At 43.9% G+C, this 27,884-nt stretch overlaps 2 protein-coding genes and 1 long non-coding RNA gene across 6 annotated transcripts in view; 1 reads left to right on the top strand and 2 right to left on the bottom strand.

Annotated features, from left to right (window-relative positions):
- RECQL4 (RecQ like helicase 4) overlaps positions 1–16,833 on the bottom strand; it is a 50,849-nt gene extending 34,016 nt beyond the window's left edge. For all 3 annotated transcript variants that reach the window (XM_072925098.1, XM_072925097.1, XM_072925099.1), the window contains exons 1-13: positions 16,701–16,833; positions 15,662–15,695; positions 14,800–14,906; positions 13,851–13,985; positions 12,230–12,768; positions 8,802–8,889; positions 8,611–8,704; positions 7,514–7,627; positions 6,443–6,577; positions 6,256–6,348; positions 2,976–3,112; positions 2,813–2,896; positions 2,567–2,743 (exon numbers count right to left, since the gene is read on the bottom strand). In XM_072925098.1, coding sequence (XP_072781199.1) covers positions 2,567–2,743; positions 2,813–2,896; positions 2,976–3,112; positions 6,256–6,348; positions 6,443–6,577; positions 7,514–7,627; positions 8,611–8,704; positions 8,802–8,889; positions 12,230–12,768; positions 13,851–13,985; positions 14,800–14,906; positions 15,662–15,695; positions 16,701–16,784 — 1,821 coding nt within the window. In that variant the 5' untranslated portion in view covers positions 16,785–16,833. The remainder of the gene's footprint in view (positions 1–2,566; positions 2,744–2,812; positions 2,897–2,975; positions 3,113–6,255; positions 6,349–6,442; positions 6,578–7,513; positions 7,628–8,610; positions 8,705–8,801; positions 8,890–12,229; positions 12,769–13,850; positions 13,986–14,799; positions 14,907–15,661; positions 15,696–16,700) is intronic.
- A 3,145-nt stretch (positions 16,834–19,978) lies between these two features.
- LRRC14 (leucine rich repeat containing 14) lies at positions 19,979–26,803 on the top strand. 2 transcript variants are annotated; one of them, XM_072925100.1, is made up of 4 exons: positions 20,746–21,126; positions 22,374–22,994; positions 23,744–23,867; positions 24,568–25,112. In XM_072925100.1, exons 2-4 carry the CDS (start codon positions 22,390–22,392, stop codon positions 25,018–25,020), a joined length of 1,182 nt encoding a protein of 393 aa, XP_072781201.1. In that variant the 5' UTR covers positions 20,746–21,126; positions 22,374–22,389; the 3' UTR covers positions 25,021–25,112. The 2 variants fall into 2 exon arrangements, with proteins under 2 accessions (XP_072781202.1, XP_072781201.1); XM_072925101.1 differs by lacking the exons at positions 20,746–21,126; positions 23,744–23,867 and adding an exon at positions 19,979–20,271 and having other exon boundaries at positions 24,568–26,803.
- Positions 26,804–26,901: 98 nt separating this feature from the next.
- On the bottom strand, positions 26,902–27,647 carry LOC140682492 (uncharacterized). Its single transcript, XR_012054323.1, has 2 exons — positions 27,350–27,647; positions 26,902–27,064 (listed from the first exon to the last, which is right to left on the bottom strand). It is a non-coding gene; the product is annotated as an uncharacterized lncRNA (long non-coding RNA).
- Positions 27,648–27,884: the final 237 nt, after the last annotated feature.

Raw genomic sequence — 27,884 nt, 5'->3', positions numbered from 1 at the left:
GGGGAAAACGGGAAAAAGGGCAGGAAAAAATGAGGGAAAATGTTGGGGAAATGGAGAGAAAAAATGTGGGGAAAAGGGAGGGAAAAATAAGGAAAAAATGAGGAAAAAACTGAGAGAAAAAGGGTGGGGAAAATGGAGGGGGAAAGTGAGGGGAAAAATGGGAAAAAGGGCAGGAAAAAATGACGGAAAATGTGGGGAAAAGGGAGGGAAAAACTTAGGGGAAAAGGGTGGGAAAAAAGGAGGGAAGCAGGGAAAATGATGGGGGAAAAAAAGGAAAAAACTGAGGGGGGAAAGGTTGGAAAAAACTGAGGGGAAAATGTGAGGGAAAGGATGGGAAAAAGTGAGGGAAAATGTGGGAAAATGGGATGGGAAAACAAGGAAAAAGTGAGGGGGAAAGGGTGGGGGAAAAGGAGGGAAAAGAGTGGGAAAAACAAGGAAAAACTGAGGGAAAAATGTGGGGAAAAGGGAGGGAAAACCAAAAAAAAATGCGAGGAGAAAGGGGAGGGAAAAAAGTGAGGGAAAATGCAGGGGAAAATATGGGGAAAAGGGAGTAGAAAAAGTGAGGGAAAATGCAGGGAAAAGTGTGGGGAAAAGGGAGGGAAAAACTGAGGGGAAAAAGGGGAAAAAGGAGGGAAATAATGAGGGAAATTGTGAGGAAAAGTGAGGGAAAAACAAGGAAAAACTGAGGGAGAAAGGTTGGGAAAAGTGTGGGAAAAACTGAGAGGAAAATGGGAGGGAAAGGGTTGGAAAAACTGAGGGAAAATGTGATAAAATGGGACGGGAAAACATGGAAAAAGTGAGGGGAAAATGATGGGAAAATGTGGGGGAAAGGGAGGGAAAAACAAGGAAAAACAGATGAAAAAACTGAGGGAAAAACAGTGGGGAAAAGTGTGGGGAAAAGAGGAAAATTGGGAAAATGGGCAGGAAAAAGGAGGGAAAAAGTGGGAAAATGATGGGGAAAAAAGGAAAAACTGAGTGGGAAAAGGGTGGGGAAATGTGTGGGAAAAACTGAGGGAAAAATGTAAAGGAAAAAGGAGGGAAAATGTGGGGAAAAGGGAGGGGAAAACAAGGAAAAAATGAGGAAAAAACTGAGAGAAAAAGGGTGGCGAAAATGGAGGGGAAAAGTGAGGGGGAAAATGGGAAAAAGGGTAGGAAAAAATGAGGGAAATGTTGGGGAAATTGAGAGAAAAAATGTGGGGAAAAGGGAGGGAAAAACAAGGAAAAATGAGGGAAAAACTGAGAGAAAAAGGGTGGGAAAAATGGAGGAGAAAAGTGAGGGGGAAATGGGAAAAAGGGCAGGAAAAAATGAGGGAAAATGTTGGGGAAATTAAGAGAAAAAATGTGGGGAAAAGGGAGGGAAAACAAAAAAAATGTGAGGGGAAAAGGGAGGGGAAGAAGTGAGGGAAAATGAAGGGAAAAGTATGGGGAAAAGGGAGGGAAAATGCAGGGAAAAGTATGGGGAAAAGGGAGGGAAAAACTGAGGGGAAAAGGGGGGAAAACTGGGGAAAAAAGGAGGGAAAAAATGAGGGAAATTGTGAGGAAAAGTGAGGGGAAAAACAAGGAAAAACTGAGGGGGAAAAGGTTGGAAAAAGTGTGGGAAAATCTGAGGGGAAAATGTGAGGGAAAGGGTGGGAAAAACTGAGGGAAAATGTGGGAAAATGGGATGGGAAAAGGGTGGGAAAATGTGGGGGAAATGGAGGGAAAAACAAGGAAAAACAGATGAAAAAACTGAGGGAAAAACAGTGGGGAAAAGTGTGGGGAAAAGAGAGGGAAATTGGGAAAATGGGAAGGAAAAAGGAGGGAAGAAGTGGGAAAATGATGGGGAAAAAAGGAAAAACTGAGGGGGAAAAGGGTGGGGAAATGTGTGGGAAAAACTGAGGGAAAAATGTGAGCAAAAAAGGAGGGAAAATGTGGGGGAAAGGGAGGGAAAAACAAGTAAAAAGTGAGGGGGAAAGGGTGGGGGAAAAGAAGGGAAAAGAGTGGGAAAAACAAGGAAAAACTGAGGGAAAATGTGGGGAAAAACTGAGGGAAAATGTGGGGAAAAACTGGGGAAAAGTGTGATGGAAAGAGAGGGAAAAAAATGGGGAAAAGGGTGGGAAAAAATGAGGGAAAATGCAGGGAAAAGGGTGGTACAAAATGAGGGAAAATGCAGGGAAAAGGGTGGGAAAAACAAGGAAAAATGTGGGGGAAAAGGTCGGGAAAATCTGAGGGAAAACGTGGGGAAACGGGAGGGAAAAACAAGGAAAATGTGAGTGGGAAAGGGTGGGGAAAAAAGGGGGGGAAAACTGAGGAAAAAAACAAGGAAAAAGTGAGGAAAAGACTCCCGGAGAACCTGGAATTCTGGGAATAAAATCTGGATTTTTAGGGATTTTTTTGGGATTTTTCACAGGTTTCTCAGAGTTTTCCCACCTTGCAAACCCTGAAGATTTTTTGGGATTGTGAAAGATTTTTTTGGGGATTTTTCCCAAGTTTTTGATGGTTTTCCCACCTTACAGACCCTGAAGATTTTTAGGGATTTCAGAGGACTTTTTGGGGATTTTTTGCAGGTTTTTGATGATTTTCCCACCTTGCAGACCCTGAAGTAAGCGGGACGGAAATTGTGGGACCATTGGGAGATGCAATGAGCTTCATCCAGGCAGACAAAAGCCACGGGAGGAAAATCCCGGGAAAAACGGGAAAAAAATCCCGATCCCGTGACGGATTCCGGGGAAAGCAGCAGGATTTGGGCTTGGCCGCTCTTGACCTGTTGAAAAATCAGGATTATTTTGGGTTTTTTTAAGGGAAAATTGGAAATTCGAAGGGTTTTACTCACTTTTTGAATTGCTGCTTCACGCTGGGATTGGGTGAGGTTGGAGTGGATGCAGACGGCTTTGAGGGGTGAGGGGATGTTGGAAACCTGAAAATGGGAATATTTCAGGGTTTTTTGTGGTTTTTGAGGGAAATATCCCAAAAAAAAGCAGGAATGGAGGGGATACCTGGTCGTCCATGAGGGAGACGAGGGGGGAGATGACGAGGGTGATGCAGGGGGAGCGGCGGTGGTAGAGGAAGGCGGGGAGTTGGTAGCAGAGGGATTTGCCCGAGCCCGTGGGAAGCAGCAGCAGCGTGGAGATTCCTGGGGGAAAATGGGAATTTTGGAATGTTGGGAGGGGGAAAAATGGAGGGAAAATTGAGGGGAAATGTGGGGATAAGGGAGGAAAAAAAATGAGGGAAAATGTGAGGAAAAGGGCAGGAAAAGCTGAGGGGGAAAGGGTGGGAAAAAAGAAGGGAAAAAGTGAGGGGAAATTGTGAGGAAAAGGGTGGGAAAAATAGAGGAAAAAACTGAGGGAAAAGAGTGTGGAAAACTGAGGGAGAATGTGGAGAAAAGTGAGGGAAAAACTGAGGGGACAAGAGTGGGGAAAAGGGAGGGAAATTGGGAAAATGGGCAGGAAAAAGTGTGAAAATGGTGGAGAAAAAAGGAAAAACTGAGGGGGAAAAGGGTGGGGAAATGAGTGGGAAAAACTGAGGGAAAAATGTGAGGGGAAAAGGAGGGAAAATGTGGGGAAAAGGGAGGGAAAAATGTGAGGGAAAAAGGAGGGAAAATGTGGGGAAAAGGGAGGGAAAAACAAGGAAAAAGTGAGGGGAAAAGGGTGGGAAAAAGTGTGGGAAAAAGTGTGGGAAAACGTGGGAAAAAAGGCAGAAAAACTAAGGGAGAATGTGAGGAAAAGGGAGGGAAAAACAAGGAAAAACTGAGGTGGAAAAAGTGGGGAAAACTGTGGGGAAAAAGGAGGGAAAAATGGGAAAAAACTGAGGGGAAAACCATTGGGAAAAAAGGAGGGAAAAGCTATGGGGAAATTGTGAAGAAAAGGGTGGGGAAAACTGAGAGAAAAACTGAGGGGAAAAGTGTGGGAAAAACTGAGGGAAAATGTGAGGAAAAGGGAGGGAAAAATTGAGGAAAAAAATGAGGGAAAAGGGGTGGGGAAAACTGAGGCAAAATGTAGAGAAAAGTGAGGGAAAAACTGAGGGGACAAGAGTGGGGAAAAGGGAGGGAAATTGGGCAGGAAAAAGTGGGAAAATGGTGGAGAAAAAAGGAAAAACTGAGGGGGAAAAGGGTGGGGAAATGTGTGGGAAAAACTGAGGGAAAAATGTGAGGGAAAAGGAGGGAAAATGTGGGGAAAAGGGAGGGAAAAACAAGGAAAAACTGAGGGGAAAAGGGTGGGAAAAAGTGTGGGAAAACGTGGGGAAAACAGAGGGAAAAACAAGGAAAAATTGAGGAAAAAACTGAGGGGAAAAGGGTGGGAAAAAGTGAGGGGAAAAGTGGGAAAAAAGGCAGAAAAACTGAGGGAGAATGCAAGGAAAAGGGAGGGAGAAACAAGGAAAAACTGAGGTGGAAAAAGTGGGGAAAACTGTGGGGAAAAGGGAGAGAAAAACAAGAAAAAACTGAGGGGAAAAGGGTGGGAAAAAGTGAGGGGAAAAGTGGGAAAAAAGGCAGAAAAACTGAGGGAGAATTCGAGGAAAAGGGAGGGAAAAACAAGGAAAAACTGAGGTGGAAAAAGTGGGGAAAACTGTGGGGAAAAGGGAGGGAAAAACGGGAAAAAACAGAGGGGAAAACCTTTGGGAAAAAAGGAAGGAAAAGCTAAGGGGAAATTGTGAAGAAAAGGGTGGGGAAAACTGAGAGAAAAACTGAGGGGAAAAGGTGGGAAAAGTGTGGGAAAAACTGAGGGGAAAATGTGAGGAAAAGGGAGGGAAAAATTGAGGAAAAAACTGAGGGAAAAGGGGTGGGGAAAATGGCAGGAAAAAATGAGGGGGGAAATGAGGGGAAAAGGGAGGGAAAAACGAGGGAAAAGCTGAGGGGAAATTGTGAAAGAAAAGGGTGGGAAAAACCGAGGGAAAAAGAGGGGAAAAAAGGCAGGGAAAAAGAATAGGGAAAAATTGACGGAAAAAGAGGTGGGGGGGAAAGGGGAAGAAAAGTGGGAAAAGGAAATAAAAATAGGCAGGAAAAATGGAGGGAAATGGGAAGGGACTAAAGGGAGGGGGAAGAGTGGAAAAAAGAGCAAGAAATTAAAGGGAAAAAGGTGGGGAAATAGGCAGGAGAAACTGAGGGGAAAAGTACAAAAAAAGTTGGGAAAAACTGAGGGAAAAGGGCAGGAAAAACTGAGGCGAAAGAGCAGGAAAACAGAGGGGGAAAGTGGGGAAAAGGGTAGAAATACTGAGGGGGAAAATGGGAAAAAGACCAGGAAAAACTGAGGGGAAAAGTGGAAAGAAGGGCAGGAAAAACTGAGGGAAAAGGAGAGGGGAAAAAGAGTGGGAAAAATGGAGGGGAAAAAAGTGGGGAAAAAGGCAGGGAAAAAGACTAGGAAAACTGAGGGGAAAAGAGGGGAGAAAGACAAATAAAAAGGGCAGGAAAATGGCAGGGAATAAAGTGGGGAAAGGATGGGGAAAAGTTTAGAAAAGGGTGAGAAAAACTGAGGGGAAAGTGTGAGGAAAAGGGCAGGAAAAACTGAGGGAAAATGTGGGAAAAAGGGCAGGACAATTGAGAGGAAAATGTGGGGGAAAGGGTGGGGAAAACTGTGGGGAAAAGGGCAGGAAAAACTGAGGGGAAAAGTGAGAAAAAGGGTAGGAAAACTGAGGGGAAAAGTGGGGAAATGAGCAGGAAAAACTGAGGGGAGAGTGGGGAAAAGGGTGGAAAAACTGAGGGGAGAAATTAGGGGAAAAGTGGGAAAAAGGGCAGGAAAACTGAGGGAAAAGGAGAGGGGTAAAAAGGGTGGAAAAAATTGAGGGAAAAAAGAGGGGGAAAAGGCAGGGGGAAAAAGGGCAAGAAAAAAAGTGGGAAAATGGAAAGAAAAAAGGTAAGGAAAAACTGAGGGAAAATATGGGGATGAGGGAGAGAAAAACTGAGGGGAAATGTGGGGATAAGGGAGGGAAAACTGAGGGGAAAAGGGTGGGAAAAAGTGAGGGAAAAAGAGCAGGAAATACTGAGGGGAAAAGGGTAAAAGAGCAGGAAAAACTGAGGGAAAAAGTGGGGAAAAAGGGCGGGAAAAGCTGAGGGAAAAGGAGAGGGGAAAAAAGGGTGGGGAAAATGGAGGGAAAAAAATGCAGGGAAAAAGAGTAGGAAAACCAGGGAAAAAGTGGCAAGAAAAAAAAGAGTGGGAAAATGGAAAGAAAAAAGGGCAGGGAAAAAGTAGGGGGGAAAAAAATCAGGAAAAATGAAGGGGAAAAGGGCAGGAAAAAAGGGAAAAGGGGGGAAAATGGAGGGGAAAAAAAGCGGGAAAATCGAACCGGAAAGGACCCTCATGATGGCCTCAGCCTGGCTGGGTCGGAAGGAATCGAATCCCAAAGTTCTCAGAGCTTCCAGGACTTCTTCCGGAGGATCTGTGGGATTCAGAATGAGGAAATTTGGATTTTTTTTTTTTTTTTTGGGTTTTTTTCCAGTGTTTTTTTTTGGGGGATTTGCTCTGGGATTTACCTGGGATGGTCCCATCGGGGTTTGGGGGGTAAAAGGGATCCATGGGAGGTGGGGGAGGGGATGGAGGGGAAAATTCCGGAGTAAGGAAATCCAGGGAATCTTGGAAGAGTTGGGAATTTTCCGTGTTGGATCCATCTGGAGGGAAAAAATTGGGATTTTAGGAGGACAATTCCAGGTTTTTAAAGGAAAAATATCCAATTTTTAGGACCTAAAATGTCATTTTTTGGGACAATTCCCACGTTTCCAGAGGGGATATCCACATTTGTAGGATTCAACTGAAGGTTTTAAGGAGAAAAATTCCATTTTTAGGATCTAAACTTGGATTAGTTGGGGGGAAATTCCTTGGTTTTAGGGCTGAATCAGTTTTTAGGATGCAACTTGAATTTTTAGATTTAAAAAATACCATTTTTTAGCATCAAAAATTTAATTTTTAGGACAAAATCCCACATTTTTAAATCCTAAATCCTGGTTTTAGAATCCACTTTCTTTTTAGGATAAATTCTCACATTTTTAAGGCCCAAATCCCTCATTTTTAGTGCCCAAATCCCATTTTTAGACCCCAAATACTGATTTTTTAGAACCCAACTCCTTTTCAGGATAAGTCCTCACATTTCTTGGAAAATATAAATATTTTTGAAGCCAAAATTCCAATTTTAAGGCCCAAATCCCACATTTTTGACAAAAAAAGCGCCAATATTGGAGGCCCAAATTCCTGTTTTAACATTCAAGTCCCAATTTTTGAGTCCAAAACGCCAATTTTAATGCCCAAATCCCAATTTGAACATCCCAACCCAATTTTTGAGCCTAGAAATCCCTATTTTTGAGCCCAAATCCAACATTTATAGAGGAGAAAATCCCAATTTTAAGGTCCAAATCCCAAATTTTTGAGGCCAAAACCCCAATTTTAATGCCCAAATCCCAATTTTTGAGCTGAAAATCCCAATTTTAAGGCCCAAATCCCACATTTGTAGAGGCGAAAATCCCAATTTTAAGCTCAAAATCCCAATTTTTGAGGCCAAACTCCATTCATTTCCTGGGAAAAGACAGGAATTCCTAAATTCTCGCTCTCACCAGAAATTTCTGGGATAAAATCTCCGTTGCTCCTTCGGGCAACTTCTTCCAGAGTGGGAAGATATTTCTCCTCATCCTTGGGAATTTCATCCAGGAACGATCCCAAATCTTTCTCTGTCAGCAGAAAAAAAAAAAATCCATGGAAAAGGAACCCTCTTAGTCCTTTCCAGCTGTTTTATCCCAAAAATCCCCTCAGAAATCCCCAAATCCCCTCAGAAACCCCAAAAATCCCCTCAGAAACCTCAAAAATCCCCTCAGAAATCCCAAAAATCCCCTCAGAAACACCAAAAATCCCCAGAAAAAGCCCCAAAATCCCCTCAGAACTCCAAAAAATCTCAGAAATCCCCAAATATGCTCTGGGAAATCCCAAAAATTCCCTCAGAAACCCCAAAAATCCCCACTGAAACTCCTAAAATCCCCTCAAAAAATCCTTCAAAAAGCCCAAAACTCCCCTCAGAAACCCCAAATTCTTTTCAGAAATCCCAAAAACCGCCACAGAAACCCCAAAAATCTTCTCAGAAATCCCAAAAATCCCCCCAAAAACCCCCTGAGAAACCCCAAAAATCCTGTCAAAAACCCCAAAATCTCCTCAAAAATCCCAAAAAATCCCCTAAAAAAACCCCACATTACCCTCAGAAATCCCCTCAAAAACTCCAAAAATCCCCTCAGAAACACCAAAATTCCATCAGAAACCCCAAAAATCTTGTCAAAACCCCCAAAATCTCCTCAGAAACCCCAAAAATTCTGTCAGAAAACCCCAAAATCTCCTCAAAAATCCCAAAAAATCCCCTAAAAAAACCCCACATTACCCTCAGAAATCCCCTCAAACCCCCCAAAAATCCCCTCAGAAACACCAAAATTCCATCAGAAATCCCAAAAATCCTGTCAAAACCCCCAAAAATCTCAGAAACCCCAAAAATCCCCTCAGAACACCAAAAAAATCTCCTCAGAAATCCCAAAAGTTCCCTGAGAAACCCCAAAATCCCCTCGGAAACACTAAAAATCCCCTCAAAACCACCATAAATCCCCACAAAAACATTAAAATCTCCTCAGAAATCTAAAATATCCCCTTAGAATCCCCAGACCCCTGCGCTCACCCCGGCACTCGGACGCCCAATGCCCTTTCCCACCACACCGGAAGCAAAGATCGCCTCCGCTCCGGAACTTTTTTCTCCATTTCTGCCTCCAAACCTGGGGGAAAAAAAAATAAAAAGTCCCAAAATCCCGAAATTCCAGCGAGAGAAAAGCCGGGAATTCCATCCCCCCACAAAAAAAAGGGGAATTGTACCTGTTTGCGAAGGAATTTTCCCTTCAGGGATGCCCGGGAATAGGTTTTTCTCTTCAGATTCAGGCGGACGAAATTCCCGGCCGGGGCTCTGAGGGGATTTATGGGGTGAAAAAAGGGCGGGAAAGTCAGAAAAAAGGCGGGAAAAGGGAGTTCTGAGGGGATTTGGGGATTTCTGAGGTTTTTGAGGGATTTTTGGTGTTTCTGAAGGGGTTTTTGGGGTTTCTGAGGGATTTTTTGGGGGATTTTTGGTGTTTTTGATGGGATTTTTACGGATTTTTGAGGGTTTTTCTGGGATTTCTGAGGGGATTTTTCAGATTTTTGAGGGAATTTTTGGGGTTTCTGAGAGATTTTTTGGGATTTTTGGGGTTTTTTTTTGTGTTTTTGATGGGATTTTGGGGTTTCTGAGGGTATTTTTGGAGATTTCTGAGGGGATTTTTGGGGTTTCTGAGGGATTTTTTGGGATTTCTGGGGGGATTTTTGGTGGTTTTGATGGGATTTTTAGGGATTTCTGAGGGGATTTTTCAGATTTCTCAAGGGATTTTTGAGGTTTCTGAGAGAATTTTGGCATTTCTGAGGTTTTTGAGGGGATTTTTGGCGTTTCTGAAGGGGTTTTTGGAGTTTCAGAGGGGTTTCTGGGATTTCTGAGGGGATTTTTCAGATTTGTGAGGGAATTTTTGGGGTTTCTGAGGGATTTTTTGGGATTTCTGGGAGGATTTTTGGTGTTTTTGATGGGGATTTTTCAGATTTTTGAGGGAATTTTTGGGGTTTCTGATGGATTTTTTGGCATTTCTGGGGGGATTTTTGGTGTTTTTGATGGAATTTTAGGGACTTTTGAGGGGATTTTTCAGATTTCTGAGGGGATTTTTGGGGTTTCTGAGGGATTTTTTGGCATTTCTGGGGGGATTTTTGTTTTTTTTATGGGATTTTTAGGGATTTCTGAGGGGATTTTTGAGGTTTCTGAGGGGATTTTGGGATTTTTGAGGTTTTTGGGGATTTTTGGCATTTCTGAAGGAATTTTTGGGGTTTGAGGGGTTTTTGGGATTTCTGAGGGGATTTTTCAGATTTTTGAGGGGATTTTTGGGGTTTCTGAGGGATTTTTTGGGATTTCTGGGGGGATTTTTGGTGTTTTTGATGTGATTTTTAGGGATTTCTGAGGGGATTTTTCAGATTTCTGAGGGGATTTTTGATGTTTCTGAGGGGATTTTGGGATTTCTGAGGTTTTTGAGGAGATTTTTGTCATTTCTGAAGGATTTTTTGGGGTTTCAGAGGGGTTTTGGGGATTTCTGAGGGGATTTTTCAGATTTTTGAGGGAATTTTTGGGGTTTCTGAGGGATTTTTTGGGATTTCTGAGGGGATTTGGGGGTTTTTTGAGGGAATTTTTAGGGATTTTTGAGGGGATGTTTGGGATTTTTGAGGGGATTTTTCAGATTTTTGAGGGGATTTTTGGGGTTTCTGAGGGATTTTTTTGGGATTTCTGGGGGGATTTTTAGTGTTTTTGATGGGATTTTTAGGGATTTTTGAGGGGATTTATGGGGTTTCTGAGGGGATTTTTGGGATTTCTGAGGGGATTTTGGGATTTCTGAGGTTTTTGAGGGGATTTTTGGTGTTTCTGAAGGAATTTTTGGGGTTTGAGGGGGTTTTTCTGATTTCTGAGGGGATTTTTCAGATTTTTGAGGGAATTTTTGGGGTTTCCGAGGGATTTTTTTCCGATTTCTGGGGGGATTTTTGGTGTTTTTGATGGGATTTTTAGGGATTTCTGAGGGGATTTTCAGATTTCTCAGGGGATTTTTGAGGTTTCTGAGGGATTTTTTGGGATTTCTGGGGGGATTTTTGGTGTTTTTGATGGGAGTTTTAAGGATTTCTGAGGGGATTTTTCAGATTTCTGAGGGGATTTTTGGGGTTTCTGAGGGATTTGAGCAGGTTTTTGGCGTTTCTGAAGGAATTTCTGGGGTTTCTGAGGAGATTTTGGGGAATTCTGAGGGGATTTTTGAGGGAATTTTTGGGGTTTCTGGGAGATTTTTTGGGATTTCTGGGAGGATTTTTGGTGTTTTTGATGGGGATTTTGGGGATTTCTGAGGGGATTTTGGGGATTTCTGAGGGGATTTTTCAGATTTTTGAGGGAATTTTTGGGGTTTCTGAGGGATTTTTTGGGATTTCTGAGGGGATTTTTGGTGGTTTTGAAGGGATTTTTGGGATTTCTGCGGGGATTTTTCAGATTTTTGAGGGAATTTTTGGGGTTTCTGAGGGATTTTTTGGGATTTCTGGGGGGATTTTTGGTGTTTTTGATGGGATGGCTCCTGAGGGGATTTTTGGGGATTTCTGCAGGGATTTTTCATATTTCTGAGAGGATTTTTGGGGTTTCTGAGGGAGTTTTGGGATTTATGGGGGGATTTTTGATGTTTCTGAGGGGATTTTTGGGATTTCTAAGGGGGGTTTCTTTTGGATTTTGGGGGCTTTAATTTTGTTATTCTTTCAGATTTTGGGGGCTTTAATTTTTGGGATCTCCAGTTTTGAGATCTTTAATTTTGGGGAGTCTCAAATGTTGGGATTGTCCAATCTTGGAAAAGCTGGAAAAGGTGGGAAAAGCTTGGGAAAAAAAATTTGGAAAAATGGAAAAAAGCCAGAAAAAAAATGGGAAAAAAGCTGGTAAAGTTGGAAAAAAGGTGGGAAGCTGGGAAAAGGTGGGAAAAACTGGAAAAAAGGCTGGGAAAAGCCAGGAGAAAGGCAGGAAAATCTGAAAAAAAAGTGGGAAAAGCATGAAAAAACCCCGGGAATATTGGAAGTAAATCAGGAAAAAGGTGGGGAAACCTGGGAAAAACCTGGGAAAAGCTGGAAAAAATCCAGGAAAGGTGGAAATAAACTGCGGAAAAGGCGGGAAAAGCAAGAAAAAAAGTAGGAAAAGGCAGGAAAAAGGTGGAAAAAGGTTGGAAAAGCAAGAAAAAAGGCAGGAAAAAGCCAGGAAAAATCAGGAAAAAAATGGGGAAATTGGAAATAAACCAGGAAAAAGGCTGGAAAAGCGGGGGAAAAGTTGGGAATGAAGGCAGGAAAAACCAGGAAAAAGGTGGGAAAAGACAGAAAAAATGGTAGGAAAAGGCAGGAAAAAGTCAGGAAAATCCAGAAAAAAGGCGAGGAAAGCCAGAAAAAAGGAAGGAAGAGGTGGGAAAATGCAGGAAAGCATCAGGAAAAAGGCAGGAAAAGGCAGAAAAAAGGCAGGAAAATCTGGAAAAAAGACGGAAAAAGGCAGGAAAAATGGCAGGAAAAGTCAGGGAAAAGCCAGAAAAAGCTGGAAAAAAGGTGGAAAATACCAGAAAAAAAGTGGGAAAACTCAGGAAAAAAGTGGGAAAACTCAGGAAAAGAGTGGGAAAAAGCAGAAAAAAGGTGGAAAAAGGCAGGAAAAATCGGGAAACTGAGGAAAAAGTGGGACTCACCGAGCTCTGCGCGTGGTTTTGCCTTTTCCCTCCTCCTCCTCCTCCTCCCGACGGATTTTTCCTCCCGGATTTGGTGCCGCCGCGGCTCCGATTTGGGATTTTTCCTCCTCCTCCCCTTCCCGAGCCGAAATTTCGGGAATTCTGCGGAGCTTGGCCGGAGCCGCCGTGGTGCCGGCGCCGTCCCGGGGCCGTTTCTTCCCAAAATTCCCAAAATTCCCAAAATCTGCCGGGAATTCCTGAGGGTTTTCCGGGATTTCCTCGCAGCGCCGGATCCAGTCGGGATCCAGAGAGGCCAAAGTTCGCCCAACGTTCCGTCGGAGCTGCCGGAACCTTCCGGAATCCGCGGGAAATTCGGGATGGGGGAGGAGATCCGGGAATTCCGGGGAATTTTTGGGATTTTTTTCCGATGGCAAAGTTTCGGCGTCGAGATCCGGTGGTTTTGGCGGTTCGGGAGTTTCAGGATTCGGTAAATTTTGGGAATCTGAGATTTTTGGGGGTTTCCTGGGATTTCGGGTCCGGCGAGGGGTCAGAGGTGGCTCCTGGAAGGAAAAATCCCAAATTTTTTAGGCTTTGGAGTTGGAAATCCCTAATCCCAAATCCGAGTTTTGGGGGGTTCCAAATTTTGGGGTTCTCTGAATTTTGGGGTCTCTAATTTTTGGGGTGTTGAGTTTCAGAATTCTCTGAATTTTGAGCTTCTCCAATTTTGGAAGTCCTTAATTTTAGGGGATCACAAATTTTGGGATTCCCAAAATTTTGGGATTCTTCAGCTTTTGGGGTCTCAAATTTTCAGGGTCCCAAATTTTGGAATTGTCAAATTTTTGGGATTCTCCAATTTCTGGGGTCTCTGATTTTTAGGGTCTCATATTTTCAGGGTCTTTAATTTTGGGGGAATTCCAAATTTTGGGATTCTCCAATTTTTGGGTCTCTGATTTTTGGTGTCTCCAACATTTGGGGGTTCCTAAATTTGGGGAGGTTTCCAATTTTTGGTGTCTCCAAATTTTGGGATCTCCAATTTTTGGGGTGTTTAATTTTGGGATTCTCTGAATCTTGGTGTCTCCAATTTTTGGGGGTTCCTAATTTTGAGGAAGTTTCCAATTTTTGGGATCCCAAATTTTGGGATTCTCCAATTTTTGGGGTCTCTGATTTTTAGGGCCTCCAATTTTGGGGGTCTTTAATTTTGGGGGATCCCAAATTTTGGGATTCTCCCATTTTTGGGGTTTCTGACTTTGAGTTCTCCAATTTTCGGGGGTTCCTAATTTTGGAATCCTCCAAGTTTTGGGGTCTCTGATTTTTAGGGTTTCAAATTTTCAGGGTCTTTAATTTTGGGGGATCCCAAATTTTGGGATTCTCTGAATTTTAGGATTCTCCAATTTTGGGGTCTCTGATATTCAGTTCTTCAATTTTCAGGGGTCCCAAATTTTGGGATTCTCCAACTTTTGGCGTATCCAAATTTTGGGATTCTCCAACTTTTGGAGTCTCCAAATTTTGGGATTCTCCAATTTTAAATTCTCCAAATTTTGGGAAGTCTGTAATTTTGGGGGAATCCCATATTTTGGGCTGTAAAATGCCCCAAAACCCCCTCAGGAAATTCCATTTTTTTCCATTTTCCCCCTTTCCTGACCTTCCCAGCTGTTCCCAGTTTGGCTTTGAGCTTCATCCCAAAAATCTCCGAAATTCCTGTCGGGGTTTTCCGGCTTTTCCCGGGAATTTTCGGTGCCCGGTTCAGGTGGGAGCCCCAAAATCCCGAATCTTCCACCTGTAATGACACCAAAATCCCAAAATCCCCCAAAATCCCAAACATGCCCCAAAAATCCCAGCCCCAAATCCCAAAAAAATCCCCAAATCTCCAAAATCTGCTTAATTCCAGCCCAAAATCCCTAAAAAAATCCCAAACCTAAACTCCAAAAATGCCCCCAAAATCCACAAAATTCCCCAAATCCCAAAAATTCCCAACCCATGACCCTAAAAATCGCCCCAAAATTCCCCAAATTCCCCATCCTAAGTCCCAAAAATCCCCAAAATTCCCAATCCTAAATCCCAAAATCCCCAAAAATCCCCAAAATTCCAAATCCCAAATCCACAATCCCCAAAATCCCAAATACTCCCAATCCTAAACCCCAAAAATCCCCAAAATCCCAACCCAAAATCCCAGAAATTCCCAAAAATCCCCAACATTCCCAACCCCAAATCCCAAAAAATTCCAAAATTCTCAACCCTAAACCCCAGAAATTCCCAAAATCCAAAAATTCCCCACCCAAAATCCCAAAAATCCCAAAATCCCCAAAAATTCCCAATATTCCCAACCCTAAACCCCAAAAATCCCCAAAAGATCCCAAAAATTCCCAACACAAATCCCAAATTCCCAAAATCCCCAACCCCAAATCCCCAAAATCTCAAATCACCAAAAAAATCCCCCAAAAATCCCAACCCAAAATCCCCAAATTCCCAATCCTCAATCTTAAAAATCCCCAAAATTTGAGCCGAAATCCCATAAAATCCCAGCCCAAGACCCCAAAAATCCCCAAAATTCCCCCAAAAATTTCCAAAATCCCAACTCCACCCCTTGGTACCTGTTGGTCGTTAGTGGCCGTTTGGGATTTTTGGGAATTTTGGGATTTTTGGGACTCTCCGCCGGCTCCGTCCCGGCGCTGCAGCGCCCAAAACTCCCGGTACTGAGCTGGGGAGAGGAATTTGGGAAATTTTGGGAGTTTTAAGGGAAAAAAGAGGAAAAATTGGGAATTTTCGGGGAAATTTGGAGATTTTGGGAGAAATTTTCAGGGAAATTTGGGAAAATTTGGGGTAAATTTGAAAAAGGTTGGGAATTTGGGGGTAAAATTCGGATTTTGGGGGAGGTTTTGGGGGTAAATTTGGGGATTTTGGGGTAAAATTGGGATTTTGTGGAAAATTTTGGGGAAATTTGAGGATTTTGTGGGAAAATTTGGGAATTTTGGGGGATTTTGAGGGGAAATGGGGGGATTTTGGGAAGAAATTTGGGAATTTGGGGAGAAATTTGGGAATTTTGGGGTAAAATTTTGAATTTTGGGGAATTTTGAAGGTTTTGGAAGGAATTTTGGGGTAAAATTGAGAATTTTTGGGGAAATTGGGGAATTTTGGGGAAAATTTTGGGGGTTTTGTGGGAAATCTGGGAATTTTGGGGCAGATTTGGGATTTTGGGGGAAAAATTGGGAATTTTGAGGGAAATTTGGGGAGTTTGGGGTAAATTTTGGAATTTTCAGAAAATTTTGGGGATTGGGGTAAAATTGGGATTTTTGGGGTTTTGGGATTTTGGGATGAAATTTGGGGATTTGGGAAATTTTAAGGAAATTTTGGGGATTTGGGGTAAAAATTTGGAATTTTGGGGAAATTTCAGGGAAAATTTGGGGGTTTGAGGGAAATTTGGGAATTTTGGAGGGAAATTTTGGGGGAACTCACCCCTGATTTCCTCTGGAGCTTCTTTGATGTCAGCCTGGAAAGGAAAAAAATCCCAAAAAATGAGAATTTGGGAATTGTTCCCATTGGCTACGAGAAGATTCGGGGATTTTTTAGGAATTTTCTTTTTTTTTTTTTGGAAGGAAAATTTGGATTGGGCCCTAAAACCCCTCCCAGGACCCTCCTGAGGCTCTCCTGGATCTGAGCCCACCACAAAATCCCCCCAGACACCCCAAAAACGGCCCCAAAGATTCTGGGGACACCCCAAAATCCCATAAAGCAAAAAACCCTTTCCAGGGACCCCAAAACCACCCCAAAAACCCCAAAACCACCCCAAAAACCCCAAATACACCCCAAGGTCATCCCAAAAACATCCAGGACCCCCTAGACCACCTCAAGGACCCCCTCAGACCCCAAAACCTCCCCAAAAACGCCAAAACCTCCATAAATACCCCAAAACCTCCCCCAAACCCCCCAAAATAACCCCAAAAATCCCAAGGACCCCACTAAACCAACTCCCCCCATCCAGAAAACCCCAAATCACCCCAAAGACCCCAAAACCTCCACAAAGACCCCAAAAATACCCCAAAACCCCCAGGACCCCCCAAAACCACCCCAAGGACTCCAAAATCGCCCCAAAAACCCCAAAACCACTCCAAGGTCACCCCAAAATCCCAGGACCCCCCTAAACCAAATCCTTCCAATCCAGAAAACCCCTAAACCTCCCCAAAAACCCCAAAACCTCTCCAAATACCCCAAGACATCCCAAAAGACCCCAAAACCACCCCAAAACAAACTCCCCCCAGTCCAGGAACCCCCCAAAACCACCCCAAGGACCCCAAAAAACCCCAAGGACCCCCTCAGACCCCAAATGTCACCCCAAAACCCCGAAAACCTCCCCAAAGACCCCAAATCCTCCCTAAAACCCCCAAAACCTCCCCCAAAACCCCCAAAATCAGCTCGTCCTCAATTCCCGGTGATCCCCTCAGGAATTTCCCCCCTCAGGAATTTCCCCCCTCAGGAATTTCCCCCTCAGCAGCACCTGGTTGGGTTTGCGGCTCCATTGCCGCAGAAATTCTCCTTCCCAGCGCTTCAGCAGCACCTTCAGCTCCTGCCGCCGCTCCATGGCCGGATTTGGGATGGGAAATTTGGGATTTTGGGATCGGGATTTGGGATTCGGGGTCGAAATTTCGGGATTTGGGGTTTGGGATCGATGGCGGCTCCAAAAGCCGCCTCAGAGCGAACCGCGCGCTCCCGCCAAGCGCCAGCCAATGGGAACGCAGGGATGAGTGATTGACAGCACAGCGAACCAATAGAAATGCTTATATGTCACAGCACCCGCCTATCTCGCTTTACACCAATAGGAATTAAATAAACAGCTGACAGACAGCTGTAGTAACCAATTAGAAGAAAGGATACCGCCCCTGAAGCGGGCTTAGCTCGCTGATTGGTCGCCGCCACGAGGAAATACGGAAGTGGCGCTGCCGTACGGACGGGGAGCGGCGGGGGCCGCGGGCGGGAGGTGAGTGGGGGGCGCCATCTTGGGGGGGGCGGTTTGGGGGTCCCTGAGGGGGCCTGGGGAGAATTTTGGGAATTTTGGAAGAATTTTGGGATTTTTGGGGGAATTTTTGGGGTCCTGGGGGGAATTTTGGGATTTTTAGGGGAATTTTGGGGGTTTGGGGGGAATTCTGGGGGTTTGCGGAGAATTTTGAGGGAATTTTTGGGGTCCCGGGGGAATTTTGGGATTTTTAGGGGAATTTTGAGGGTTTGCGGAGAATTTGGGGGGAATTTTGGGATTTGGGGAGAATTTTGGGGAAAATTTTGGGGGAATTTTGGGATTTTTGAGGGAATTTGGGGGTTTTTGTGGGAATTTTGGGGATTCCTGTGGGAATTCTGGGGAGTATTTTGGGATCTTTGTGGGAATTTTGGGGAGAACTCTGGGGAGAATTTTGGGGATCCCTGTTTGAACTTTGGGATTTTTGTGGGAATTTTTGGATCCCTGTGGAAATGTTGGGGTTTTTCTGGGAATTTTGAGGATTTGGAGAGAATTTTGGGGATTTGGTGAGAATTTGGGGATTTTGGGGGGAATTTGGGGATTCCTGTGGGAATTTTGGGGATTTGCAGCGAATTTTGGGGGAATTTGGGGTTTTGGGGGGAATTTTGGGCAGAATTTTGTGGATTTGGGGAGAATTTTAGTATTTTTGTGGGTGTTTTGGGGATTTAAGGAGAATTTTGGGAGTTTTGGAGGGAATACGGGGATTTTTTTGGGAATTTGGGGATTTTTGTGGGAATTTTGGGGATTTGGGGAGGATTTTGGTGATCCCTGTGGGAATTATGGGATTGGGGGGGGAATGTTGGGATTTTTGGGGGGAATTTGGGGATTTTTGTGGGAATTTGGGGATTTTTGTGGGAATTTTGATATTTTTGGGGGAATTTTGGTATTTTTATGGGAATTTTGGGGGGAATTTTGGGGGGAATTTTGGGGTTCCTATGATCTCCCCTCACGCCACCATTTTCTCCCTCCTTTCCTCAGCTTTGGGCCCATCCTGGAATTCTTCTCTTCCCCACCACCCAAAAAATCCCAAAAAAATCCCAAAAAATCTCCCAAAAAATCACAAAAAACTCCCAAAGATCCCCAAAATCCCCCAAAAAACCCCAAGAACCCCAAAATTCCCTAAAAAACGCTCAAATATCTCTAAAAAACCCATAAAACACCCCAAAAAGCTCCAAGAAACATGCAAAAATCCCAAAAGTTCCCCAAAACCCGCAAAAATTGCCCAAAAATCGCTTAAAAATCCCTAAAACTCCCCAAGAAACCTAAAAAATCTCCAAAAATTCCCCTAAACCCCCCAAAAATCACAAAAAAAGCCCCACAAAAAATCCCTATAAAAATCACAAAAAATCACAAAAATCTCTAAATTCCTTAAAAAGCCTCAAAAAATCCCTATGAACCACCCAAAATCTCTGAAAATTGCCAAAATATTCTAAAAAATCCTTCAAAAATCACCAAAAATCACCAAAAATCGTCAAAAATTGCCAAAAACTCACCCAAATCCTCAAAAAATCCCTATAATTTCCCCAAAATTCCCAGAAAACCACCAAAAACCAAAACATCTCCAAATTCCCAAAAAAAACCCTCAAAAAATCCCAATAAACCACCCAAAATCGCCAAAATTCCCTAAAAAATCCTCCAAAAATCACAAAAAAAATCGCCAAAAATCACCAAAAAATTGCCAAAAAAATCCCTAAACAAATCTTCAAAACCCCCCCAGAATCTCCATTAAAATACCAGAAATCGCCAAAACCCTTTAAAAAAATCCCCAAAAATCGCCAAGAAATCACCAAAAAACCGCAAAAAAATTCCAATAATTTCCCCAAAATTCCCCAAAAAAATCTCTTTAATTTCCCCAAAAAATCACAAAATTCCCTTTAAAATCCTCAAAAAATCTCTAAAAAATCCTCAAAAAAATCCCTAAAATAATCTTCAAAACACCCCCCCAGAATCTCAATTAAACTACCAGAAATTGCCAAAACCCTTAAAAAAATCCTCCAAAAATCGCCAAAAAATCACAAAAAATCACCAAAAAAATCACAAAAAATCGCCAAAAACTCACGCGAATCCCCAAAAAATCCCTATAATTTCCCCAAAACTCAAAAAAAATCACAAAAAAATCCCAAACCTCCAAATTCCAAAAAAAAAACCTCAAAAAATCCCTATAAACCACCCAAAATCACCAAAATTCCCTAAAAAAATCACAAAAAAATTGCCAAAAATCACAAAAAAATATCGACAAAAATCGCAAAAAATCACCAAAAATCACCGAAAATCACCAGAGAATCACCAAAATCCCCAAAAAAAGCCAAAAAACCCAAAACATCTCCAAATTCCCTAAAAAACCCTCGAAAAATACCTATAAACCACCCAAAATCTTTGAAAATCGCCAAAATATTCTAAGAAATCCTCCAAAAATCACAAAAAAATCACCAAAAAAATCGCAAAAAATCGCCAAAAAGAACCAAAAAAATCGGCAAAAAATCACCAAAATCCCCAAAATTCCTAAAAAAAAACCAAAAAACCCAAAAAGTCTCTCAATTCCCAAAAAAACCCTCAAAAATCCCTATAAGCCACCCAAAATCTCTGAAATTCCCTAAAAAATCCTCAAAAAATTGCCAAAAATCACCCCAAAAAATTGAAAAAATCTCAAAAAATCACCAAAAAAATCACCAAAAATTAGCCAAAAATCGCCAAAAAAAATCTCAAAAAATCACCAAACATCGCCAAAATCCCTAAAAAATCACCAAAATCCCCAAAACCCCCTGATGGAGTCCCTCCTGTTCCTCTCCGCCCGCCGCGTCGCCTCTCGCCCGCCGCTGCCGCCGCTGCCGCCCGACCTGTACCCGGTGCTTTTCGGCGCCGCGCTGGCGACCGGGCGGCCCTTGGTGCTGCGGGAGCTGGTGAGCGCGTGGCCCTTCCCGGTGCTGCACCTGCAGCGCCTGCTGGGCCGGCAGGAGCTGCTGCGGGACCACCCCTGCAAGCTCTGCCTCCAGGCCGTCATCCTGGCCGTGGTGGCGCAGCTGCGCCGGCAGCTGGAGGAGCCCGGACGCCGCTCCAGGTGGGTTCCCATTTTTGGTGGTTTCTTCCAATTTTTAATGGTTCCTTGCCATGTTTGATGGTTTCATAGATGCCATTTTCATGGTTCCTTCCCATTTTAATGGTTTCTTCCCATTTTTGATGGTTTCTTCCCATTTTTGATGGTTCCTTCTCATTTCCGATGGTTTCCTCCCGTCTTTGATGGTTTCCTCCCATTTTTGTTGCTTCCTTCCCATTTTTCATGGTTCCTTCCCATTTTTGATGGTTTCTTCCCATTCTTGATGGTTCCTTGCCATTTTTGGTGGTTCCTTCTTGGCTTTGATGGTTCCTTCCCTTTTTTGATGGTTCCTTCCCATTTTTGATGGTTCCTTCCCATTTTTGATGGTTCCTTCTCGTTTCAAATGGTTTCCTCCCATTTTTGATGGTTCCTTCCCATTTTTGATGGTTTCTTCTCAGTCTTAGTGTTTTCTTGCCATTTTTGATGGTTCCTTCTCGTTTCCGATGGTTTCCTCCTGTCTTTGATGGTTTCCTCCCATTTTTGATGGTTCCTTCCCATTTTCGATGGTTTCCTCCCATTTTTGATGGTTTCGTCAATGCCATTTTTCATGGTTCCTTCCCATTTTGATGGTTTCTTCCAATTTTTGATGGCTCCTTCTTGGTTTTGATGGTTTCTTCCCATCTTTAATGGTTCTTTCTCATTCTTGGCGGTTTCCTCTTGGTTTTGATGGTTCCTTCCCATTTTTGATGGTTTTTCCTTCTGGTTTTGATGGTTGGGGCTGCTGTGGGACCACCCCTGCAAGCTCTGCCTCCAGGCCGTCATCCTGGCCGTGGTGGCGCAGCTGCGCCGGCAGCTGGAGGAGCCCGGACGCCGCTCCAGGTGGGTTCCCATTTTTGGTGGTTTCTTCCAATTTTTGGTGGTGTCTTCCAATTTTTGATGGTTTCTTCTTGGTTTTGATGGTTCCTTGCCATTTTTGATGGTTTCATCGATGCCGTTTTCATGGTTTCTTTCCATTTTCATGGTTCCTTATCATTTTTGATGGTTTCCTACCATTTTTGATGGTATTTTCAGGTTTTTGATGGTTTCTTGCCATTTTTGATAGCTTCCTCCCAATTTGGATGGTTCCTTCTTGGTTTTGATGGTTTCCTCCTGTCTTTGATGGTTCCTTCCCATTTTTGATGGTTTCATCCTGTTTTTGATCATTTGTTCTCATTCTTGATGGTTCCTTCTTAGTTTTGATGGTTCCTTCCCATTTTTGATGGTTCCTTCTCGTTTTTGGTGGTGTTTTCTCAGCTTTGGTGGTTCCTTCTTGGTTTTGATGGTTTCTTCCCGTTTCCGATGATTCCTTCCCATTTTTGATGGTTCCTTCCAGTTTCCGATGGTTTCCTCCTGTCTTTGATGTTTTCCTCCAATTTTCGATGGTTTCCTCCCATTTTTGATGGTTTCATCAATGCCATTTTTCATGGTTCCCTCTCATTTTTGATGGTTTCTTCCAATTTTTGATGGCTCCTTCTTGGTTTTGATGGTTCCTTCCAATCTTGGATGGTTCTTTCTCATTCTTGGTGGTTTCCTCTTGGTTTTGATGGTTTCCTCCCATTTTTCATGGTTTCCTCCTGTTTTTGATCATTTCTTCTCATTCTTGATGGTTCCTTCCCGTTTTTGATGGTTCCTCCCGTTTTTGATGGGTTCTTCCCATTTTTGGTGGTTTCCTCCCATTTTTGATGGTTTCCTCCAATTTTTGATGGTTTCTTCTCGTTTTTGATAGTTTCTTCTTGGTTTTGAAGAGTTCCTCCCATTTTTGATGGTTTCTTCGTGTTTTTGGTGATCCCTTCTCGTTTCCGATGGTTTCCTCCTGTCTTTGATGGTTTCTTCCCATTTTTGATGGTTCCTTCTTAGTTTTGATGGTTCCTTGTCATTTTTGATAGTTCCTTGCCATTTTTGATGGTTTCTTCTTAGTTTTCCGAAGGTTTGCTCACATTTTTGATGGTTTCCTCCTATTTTTGATGGTTCCTTGCCATTTTTGATGTTTTCTTCTCATTTTTGATGATTTCTTCCCTTTTTTGATGCTTTATTCCCATTTTTTTACCCTCCCTCCCCACTTTTGACTCTTCCCTCCTTTTTTCCAGCCTCCGCGTGCTGGACATGACGGGACTCCCGGACTCGGCGCCGGGCCGGACTCCAACCGGGATGAGCGTCTGGTCCGGCACGGTGGCTTTGGCCAAGGCTTGCCTGGAGGTGTCCAAGCACCAACGGGAATTCCAACGCCGCGGATCCAAGCGGCACAAAGGCCGTTCCGGTGCCGCCGCCGCGCCGCAACCGCCGGGCGTTGACGTCCACGCCGACCTCTTCGTCAACGGGACGTCCTACGGGATCCTGCGCGACGCCCTCCAGAGCGGCGCCGCCGGCCCGCTGCGCCTCAAGTGCCGCGAGCTGCAAGTGGAAGAACTCTCGGCCGCCGGCATCGCGGCGTTGTTGGAATCCTTGGATCCGGCGTTCCTGCGGAGGGTGGATCTCCGCTTCAACAATTTGGGATTGACCGGGCTGTCGGTGATCCTGCCGCATCTCTCGCGCTTCCCGCAGCTGCGCAGCCTCAAGCTGCAGTACAGCAACGTGGACGTGCGGCGCCCGACGCCGGAATCGGCCATCGGGATCCGGTGCCTGGCCGGGCAGTTGGGAATGCTGCCCAGCCTCCGCGAGCTCAACCTGGGATCCTCCCGGCTCTCCGGGAACCTGCGCCAGATCCTCTGGTGAGTTCCGCGCCGAGCCGCATCTCGATGTCCTTGGAGCTCATTCCCAACCTCAGCCATTCCACAATCCCATGGCTCCATGATCCCATCATTCCATGATTTTCAATCCTTGACCTTGATGTTCGTGGAGACCTTTCCCAACTCCAGCCGCCATTTTGTAACTCCATGAACCCATAACTCCAAAATCCCAGGATTTTCAGAGGTCAAACTCGATCCTCTTGGAGCTCATTCCCAACTTCAGCCATTCCACAATTCCATGATCCCATCATCCCATGAGTCTCAAACCTTGACCTTGATGGTCTTGGAGACCTTTCCCAACCTCAGCCGCCATTTTGTAACTCATGACCCATCATTCCAAAATCCCAGGATTTTCAGAGGTCAAACTTGATCCTCTTGGAGCTCTTTCCCAACCTCAGCCATTCCATAATTCCATGATCCAATCATTCCATGATTCCATGATTTTCAAACCTTGACCTTGATGTTCTTGGAGACCTTTCCCAACCTGACTCATTCCATAATTCCATGACCATGTAACTCCAAAACCCCAGGATTTTTAGAGGTCAAACTCGATGTTCTTGGAGCTCTTTCCCAACCTGAGTAATTCCATAACTCCATGATCCCATAACTCCAAAACCCCAGGATTTTAAGGATTTGAAGTCGATGTTCTTCCAGTTCCTTCCCAACCTAATCCATCCCACAATTCCATGATTCCAGGCTCCGATTATCCTCTCCCTTTTCCCTCCCGCCAGCGACCTCCGGGCGCCGTTGGAAAGTTTGGAATTGTCCTTCTGCTCGCTGCTCCCCGCCGACCTCGCCTTCCTCTCCCAAAGAGTCTCTCCATGGCTCCGGAGCTCTGGGATCCGCCATTCCACGGTGCCAGGGCTCCGTGATCCCATCATCCCATCATTCCATGAGTCTCAAACCTTGACCTTGATGTTCTTGGAGACCTTTCCCAACCTCAGCCGCCATTTTGTAACTCCATGATCCCATCATTCCAAAATCCCAGGATTTTCAGAGATCAAACTTGATCCTCTTGCAGCTCTTTCCCAACCTCAGCCATTCCACAATTCCATGGCTCCATCATTCCATCATTCCATGAGTCTCAAACCTTGACCTTGATGTTCATGGAGACTTTCCCAACTCCAGCCGCCATTTTGTAATTCCATGACCCCATAACTCCAAAATCCCAGGATTTTCAGAGGTCGAACTCGATGTTCTTGGAGCTCTTTCCCAACTTCAGCCATTCCACAATTCCATGGCTCCATGATCCCATCATTCCATGAGTCTCAAACCTTGACCTTGATTTTCTTGGAGACCTTTCCCAACCTGACTCATTCCATAATTCCGTGACCCCACAACTCCAAAATCCCAGGATTTTCAGAGGTCGAACTCGATGTTCTTGGAGCTCCTTCCCAACCTGAGTAATTCCATAACTCCATGACCCCCTCATTCCAAAACCCCAGGATTTTCAGAGTTTGAACTCGATGTTCTTCCAGTTCCTTCCCAACCTCAACCATCCCACAATTCCATAATTCCAGGCTCTGATTATCCTCTCCCTTTTCCCTCCCGCCAGCGACCTCCGGGCGCCGTTGGAAAGTTTGGAATTGTCCTTCTGCTCGCTGCTCCCCGCCGACCTCGCCTTCCTCTCCCAGAGCTCCCACGCCGCGTCCCTCAAACGCTTGGACCTGAGCGGCCACGACTTCTCCCAGGGGCTGCTGGAGCCGCTGCGGCTGCTCCTGGAGGAGACCTCGGCCTCGCTGCTGCACCTGGATCTCATGGAATGCCGCATGGCCGACGCCCAACTGGCCGCGCTGCTGCCGACGCTGCGCCGCTGCCGCCGCCTGCGCTTCCTGGGCCTCTACGGCAACTCCCTGTCCACCGCCGCGCTCAAGGATCTGCTGCGCCAAACCGTGGAGCTGCCGGATCTCCGATTGGTCGTTTATCCCTTCCCGGCCGATCGCGCCCCACCGGAGACGTCCGCTTGGAATTCCGAAGAATCATCGGATCGCGAGGATGTTTCGGTTGAAGTCGACGCCGAATTCGCCGGAATGTTGGCGGATTCTGGTAGAACCGACGTGGTTTGGACGTCCAATCCCTATGGACACAAAGATCTGGATTTCTTCTCCTTGTGAGCCGAAATCGCCGGCGCGGAAATCCGTTCGTTCGCCAACTCGTTCCGATGGTTTTTCCGTTTATTTTGGTGTTTTTCCGCCTGGTTTTTGTATTTTTCCCCTTTATCCCAAAAATTTTTGTCTCATTTTGGGATTTCTCCCCCTCATCCCAATATTTTCTGTATAATTTTGGGATTTCTCCCCCTGATCCCGATGTTTTTCCAGCCTTATCCCAATATTTTTCCCCTTTATCCCAATTTTTTTCCCCTCATCCCAAAATTTTGTGTCTCATTTTAGGATTTTTCCCCCTCATCCCAATATTTTCCCACCTCATCCCAATATTTTCTATCCTATTCTAGGATGTTTCTATCCCATTTTAGGATTTTTCCCCCCTCATCCCGACATTTTTTATCCCATTTTGGGATTTTTCCCCCTCATCCCAATTTTTCCCCTTTATCCCAATTTTTTCTCCCTCATCCCAATATTTTCCCCTCTCATCCCAAAGTTTTCTGTCTAATTTTAGGATTTTTGCCCCTCATCCCAAAGTTTTCTATCCCATTTTAGGATTTCTCCATCCGATCCCAATTTTTCCCCTTATCCCAAAGTTTTCTGTATAATTTTAGGATTTTTCCTTCTCATCCCAAAGTTTTTTGTCTCCTTTTGGGATTTTTCCCCCTTATCCCAATTTTTCCCCTTATCCCAATTTTTTCTCCCTCATCCCAATATTTTTCCCCCTCATCCCAAAGTTTTCTGTATAATTTTGGGATTTCTCCCCCTCATCCCAATGTTTTTCCAGCTTCATCCCAAAATTTTTCCACTTTATCCCAAAGTTTTCTGTATAATTTTAGGATTTTTCCCTCTCATCCCAAAGTTTTTTGTCTCATTTTGGGATTTCTCCCCCTTATCCCAATTTTTTCCCCTTATCCCAATGTTTTCTGTATAATTTTAGGATTTTTCTCCTTTATCCCAATCTTTTGTCTCCTTTTGGGATTTTTCCCCCTTATCCCAATTTTTCCCCTTTATCCCAATTTTTTTCCCCTTTATCCCAATATTTTCCCACCTCATCCCAAAATTTTGTGTCTCATTTTAGGACTTTTCCCCCTCATCCCGATGTTTTCCCACCTCATCCCAATGTTTTCTATCCTATTCTAGGATGTTTCTATCCCATTTTAGGATTTTTTCCCCCCTCATCCCAACATTTTTTGTCTCATTTTGGGATTTCTCCCCCTCATCCCAATGTTCTTCCAGCCTCATCCCAATATTTTCCCCTTTATCCCAAAGTTTTCTGTATAATTTTAGGATTTTCCCACCTCATCCCGACATTTTTTATCCCATTTTGGGATTTTTCCCCCTTATCCCAATGTTTTCCCCGTTATCCCAAAGTTTTCTGTATAATTTTAGGATTTTTCCCCTTTATCCCGATGTTTTTTGTGTCATTTTGGGATTTTTCCCCCTTATCCCAATTTTTCCCCTTTATCCCAATTTATTCTCCCTCATCCCGATATTTTCCCCCTCATCCCAAAGTTTTTTGTCTCATTTTAGGATTTTTCCCCTTTATCCCAAAGTTTTGTGTCTCATTTTGGGATTTCTCCCCCTTATCCCAATTTTTCCCCTTATCCCAAAGTTTTCTGTATAATTTTAGGATTTTTCCCTCTCATCCCGAAGTTTTTTGTCTCATTTTGGGATTTTTCCCCCTCATCCCAACATTTTTTATCCCATTTTGTGATTTTTCCCCCTTATCCCAATTTTTCCCCCTTTATCCCAAAGTTTTCTCTATAATTTAAGGATTTTTCCCCTTTATCCCGATGGTTTTTGACTCATTTTGGGATTTTTCCCCCTTATCCCAATTTTTCCCCTTTATCCCAATTTTTTCCCCCTCATCCCAGTATTTTCCCACCTCATCCCAAAATTTTGTGTCGCATTTTAGGATTTTTCCCCCTCATCCCAATGTTTTCCCACCTCATCCCGATATTTTTTATCTCCTTTTGGGATTTTTCCCCCTTATCCCAATTTTTCCCCTTATCCCAAAGTTTTCTGTATAATTTTAGGATTTTTCCCACCTCATCCCAACATTTTTTGTCTCATTTTGGGATTTTTCCCCCTTATCCCAATGTTTTCCCCGTTATCCCAAAATTTTCTGTATAATTTTAGGATTTCTCCGTCGCATTCCGAAGTTTTCTATCCCATTTTAGGATTTCTCCATCTGATCCCAATTTTTCCCACCTCATCCCAGTTTTTTCCCACCTCATCCCGATGTTTTCTATCCCATTTTAGGATTTTTTCCCCCTCACCCTGAAGTTTTCTATCCCATTTTGGGATTTTTCCCTCTCATCCCAAAGTTTTTTGTCTCATTTTAGGATTTTCCCCCTCATCCTGAAGTTTTCTATCCCATTTTGGGATTTTTCCCCCTTATCCCAATTTTTTCCCCTTTATCCCAAAGTTTTCTGTATAATTTTAGGATTTTCCCCACCTCATCTGAAAGTTTTTTGTCTCATTTTGGGATTTTTCCCCCTTATCCAAATTTTTCCCCTTTATCCCAATTTTTTTCCCCTTTATCCCAATTTTTTCCCCCTCATCCCAGTATTTTCCCACCTCATCCCAAAATTTTCTATCCCATTTTAGGATTTTTTCCCCCTCATCCCAAAATTTTGTGTCTCATTTTAGGATTTCTCTCCTTTATCCCAATTTTTTCCCTTTATCCCAAAGTTTTCTGTATAATTTTAAGATTTCTCCCCCTCATCCCAAAGTTTTTTGTCTCATTTTGGGATTTTTTCCCCTT

This window comes from Taeniopygia guttata, chromosome 2, assembly GCF_048771995.1.
Source record: "Taeniopygia guttata chromosome 2, bTaeGut7.mat, whole genome shotgun sequence".
NCBI classification, from domain to species: domain Eukaryota; kingdom Metazoa; phylum Chordata; class Aves; order Passeriformes; family Estrildidae; genus Taeniopygia; species Taeniopygia guttata.
This window is presented reverse-complemented; position numbering and strand designations above follow the sequence as displayed.

Excerpts from the sequence above, each read along its gene's own strand:
- LRRC14 (XM_072925101.1), top strand. The coding sequence starts at position 19,979 with ATGGAGTCCCTCCTGTTCCTCTCCGCCCGCCGCGTCGCCTCTCGCCCG. Across the intron at positions 20,272-22,373 it reads GAGCCCGGACGCCGCTCCAG|CCTCCGCGTGCTGGACATGA; the intron begins GTGGGTTCCCAT and ends CCTTTTTTCCAG. Across the intron at positions 22,995-24,567 it reads AACCTGCGCCAGATCCTCTG|CGACCTCCGGGCGCCGTTGG; the intron begins GTGAGTTCCGCG and ends CCCTCCCGCCAG.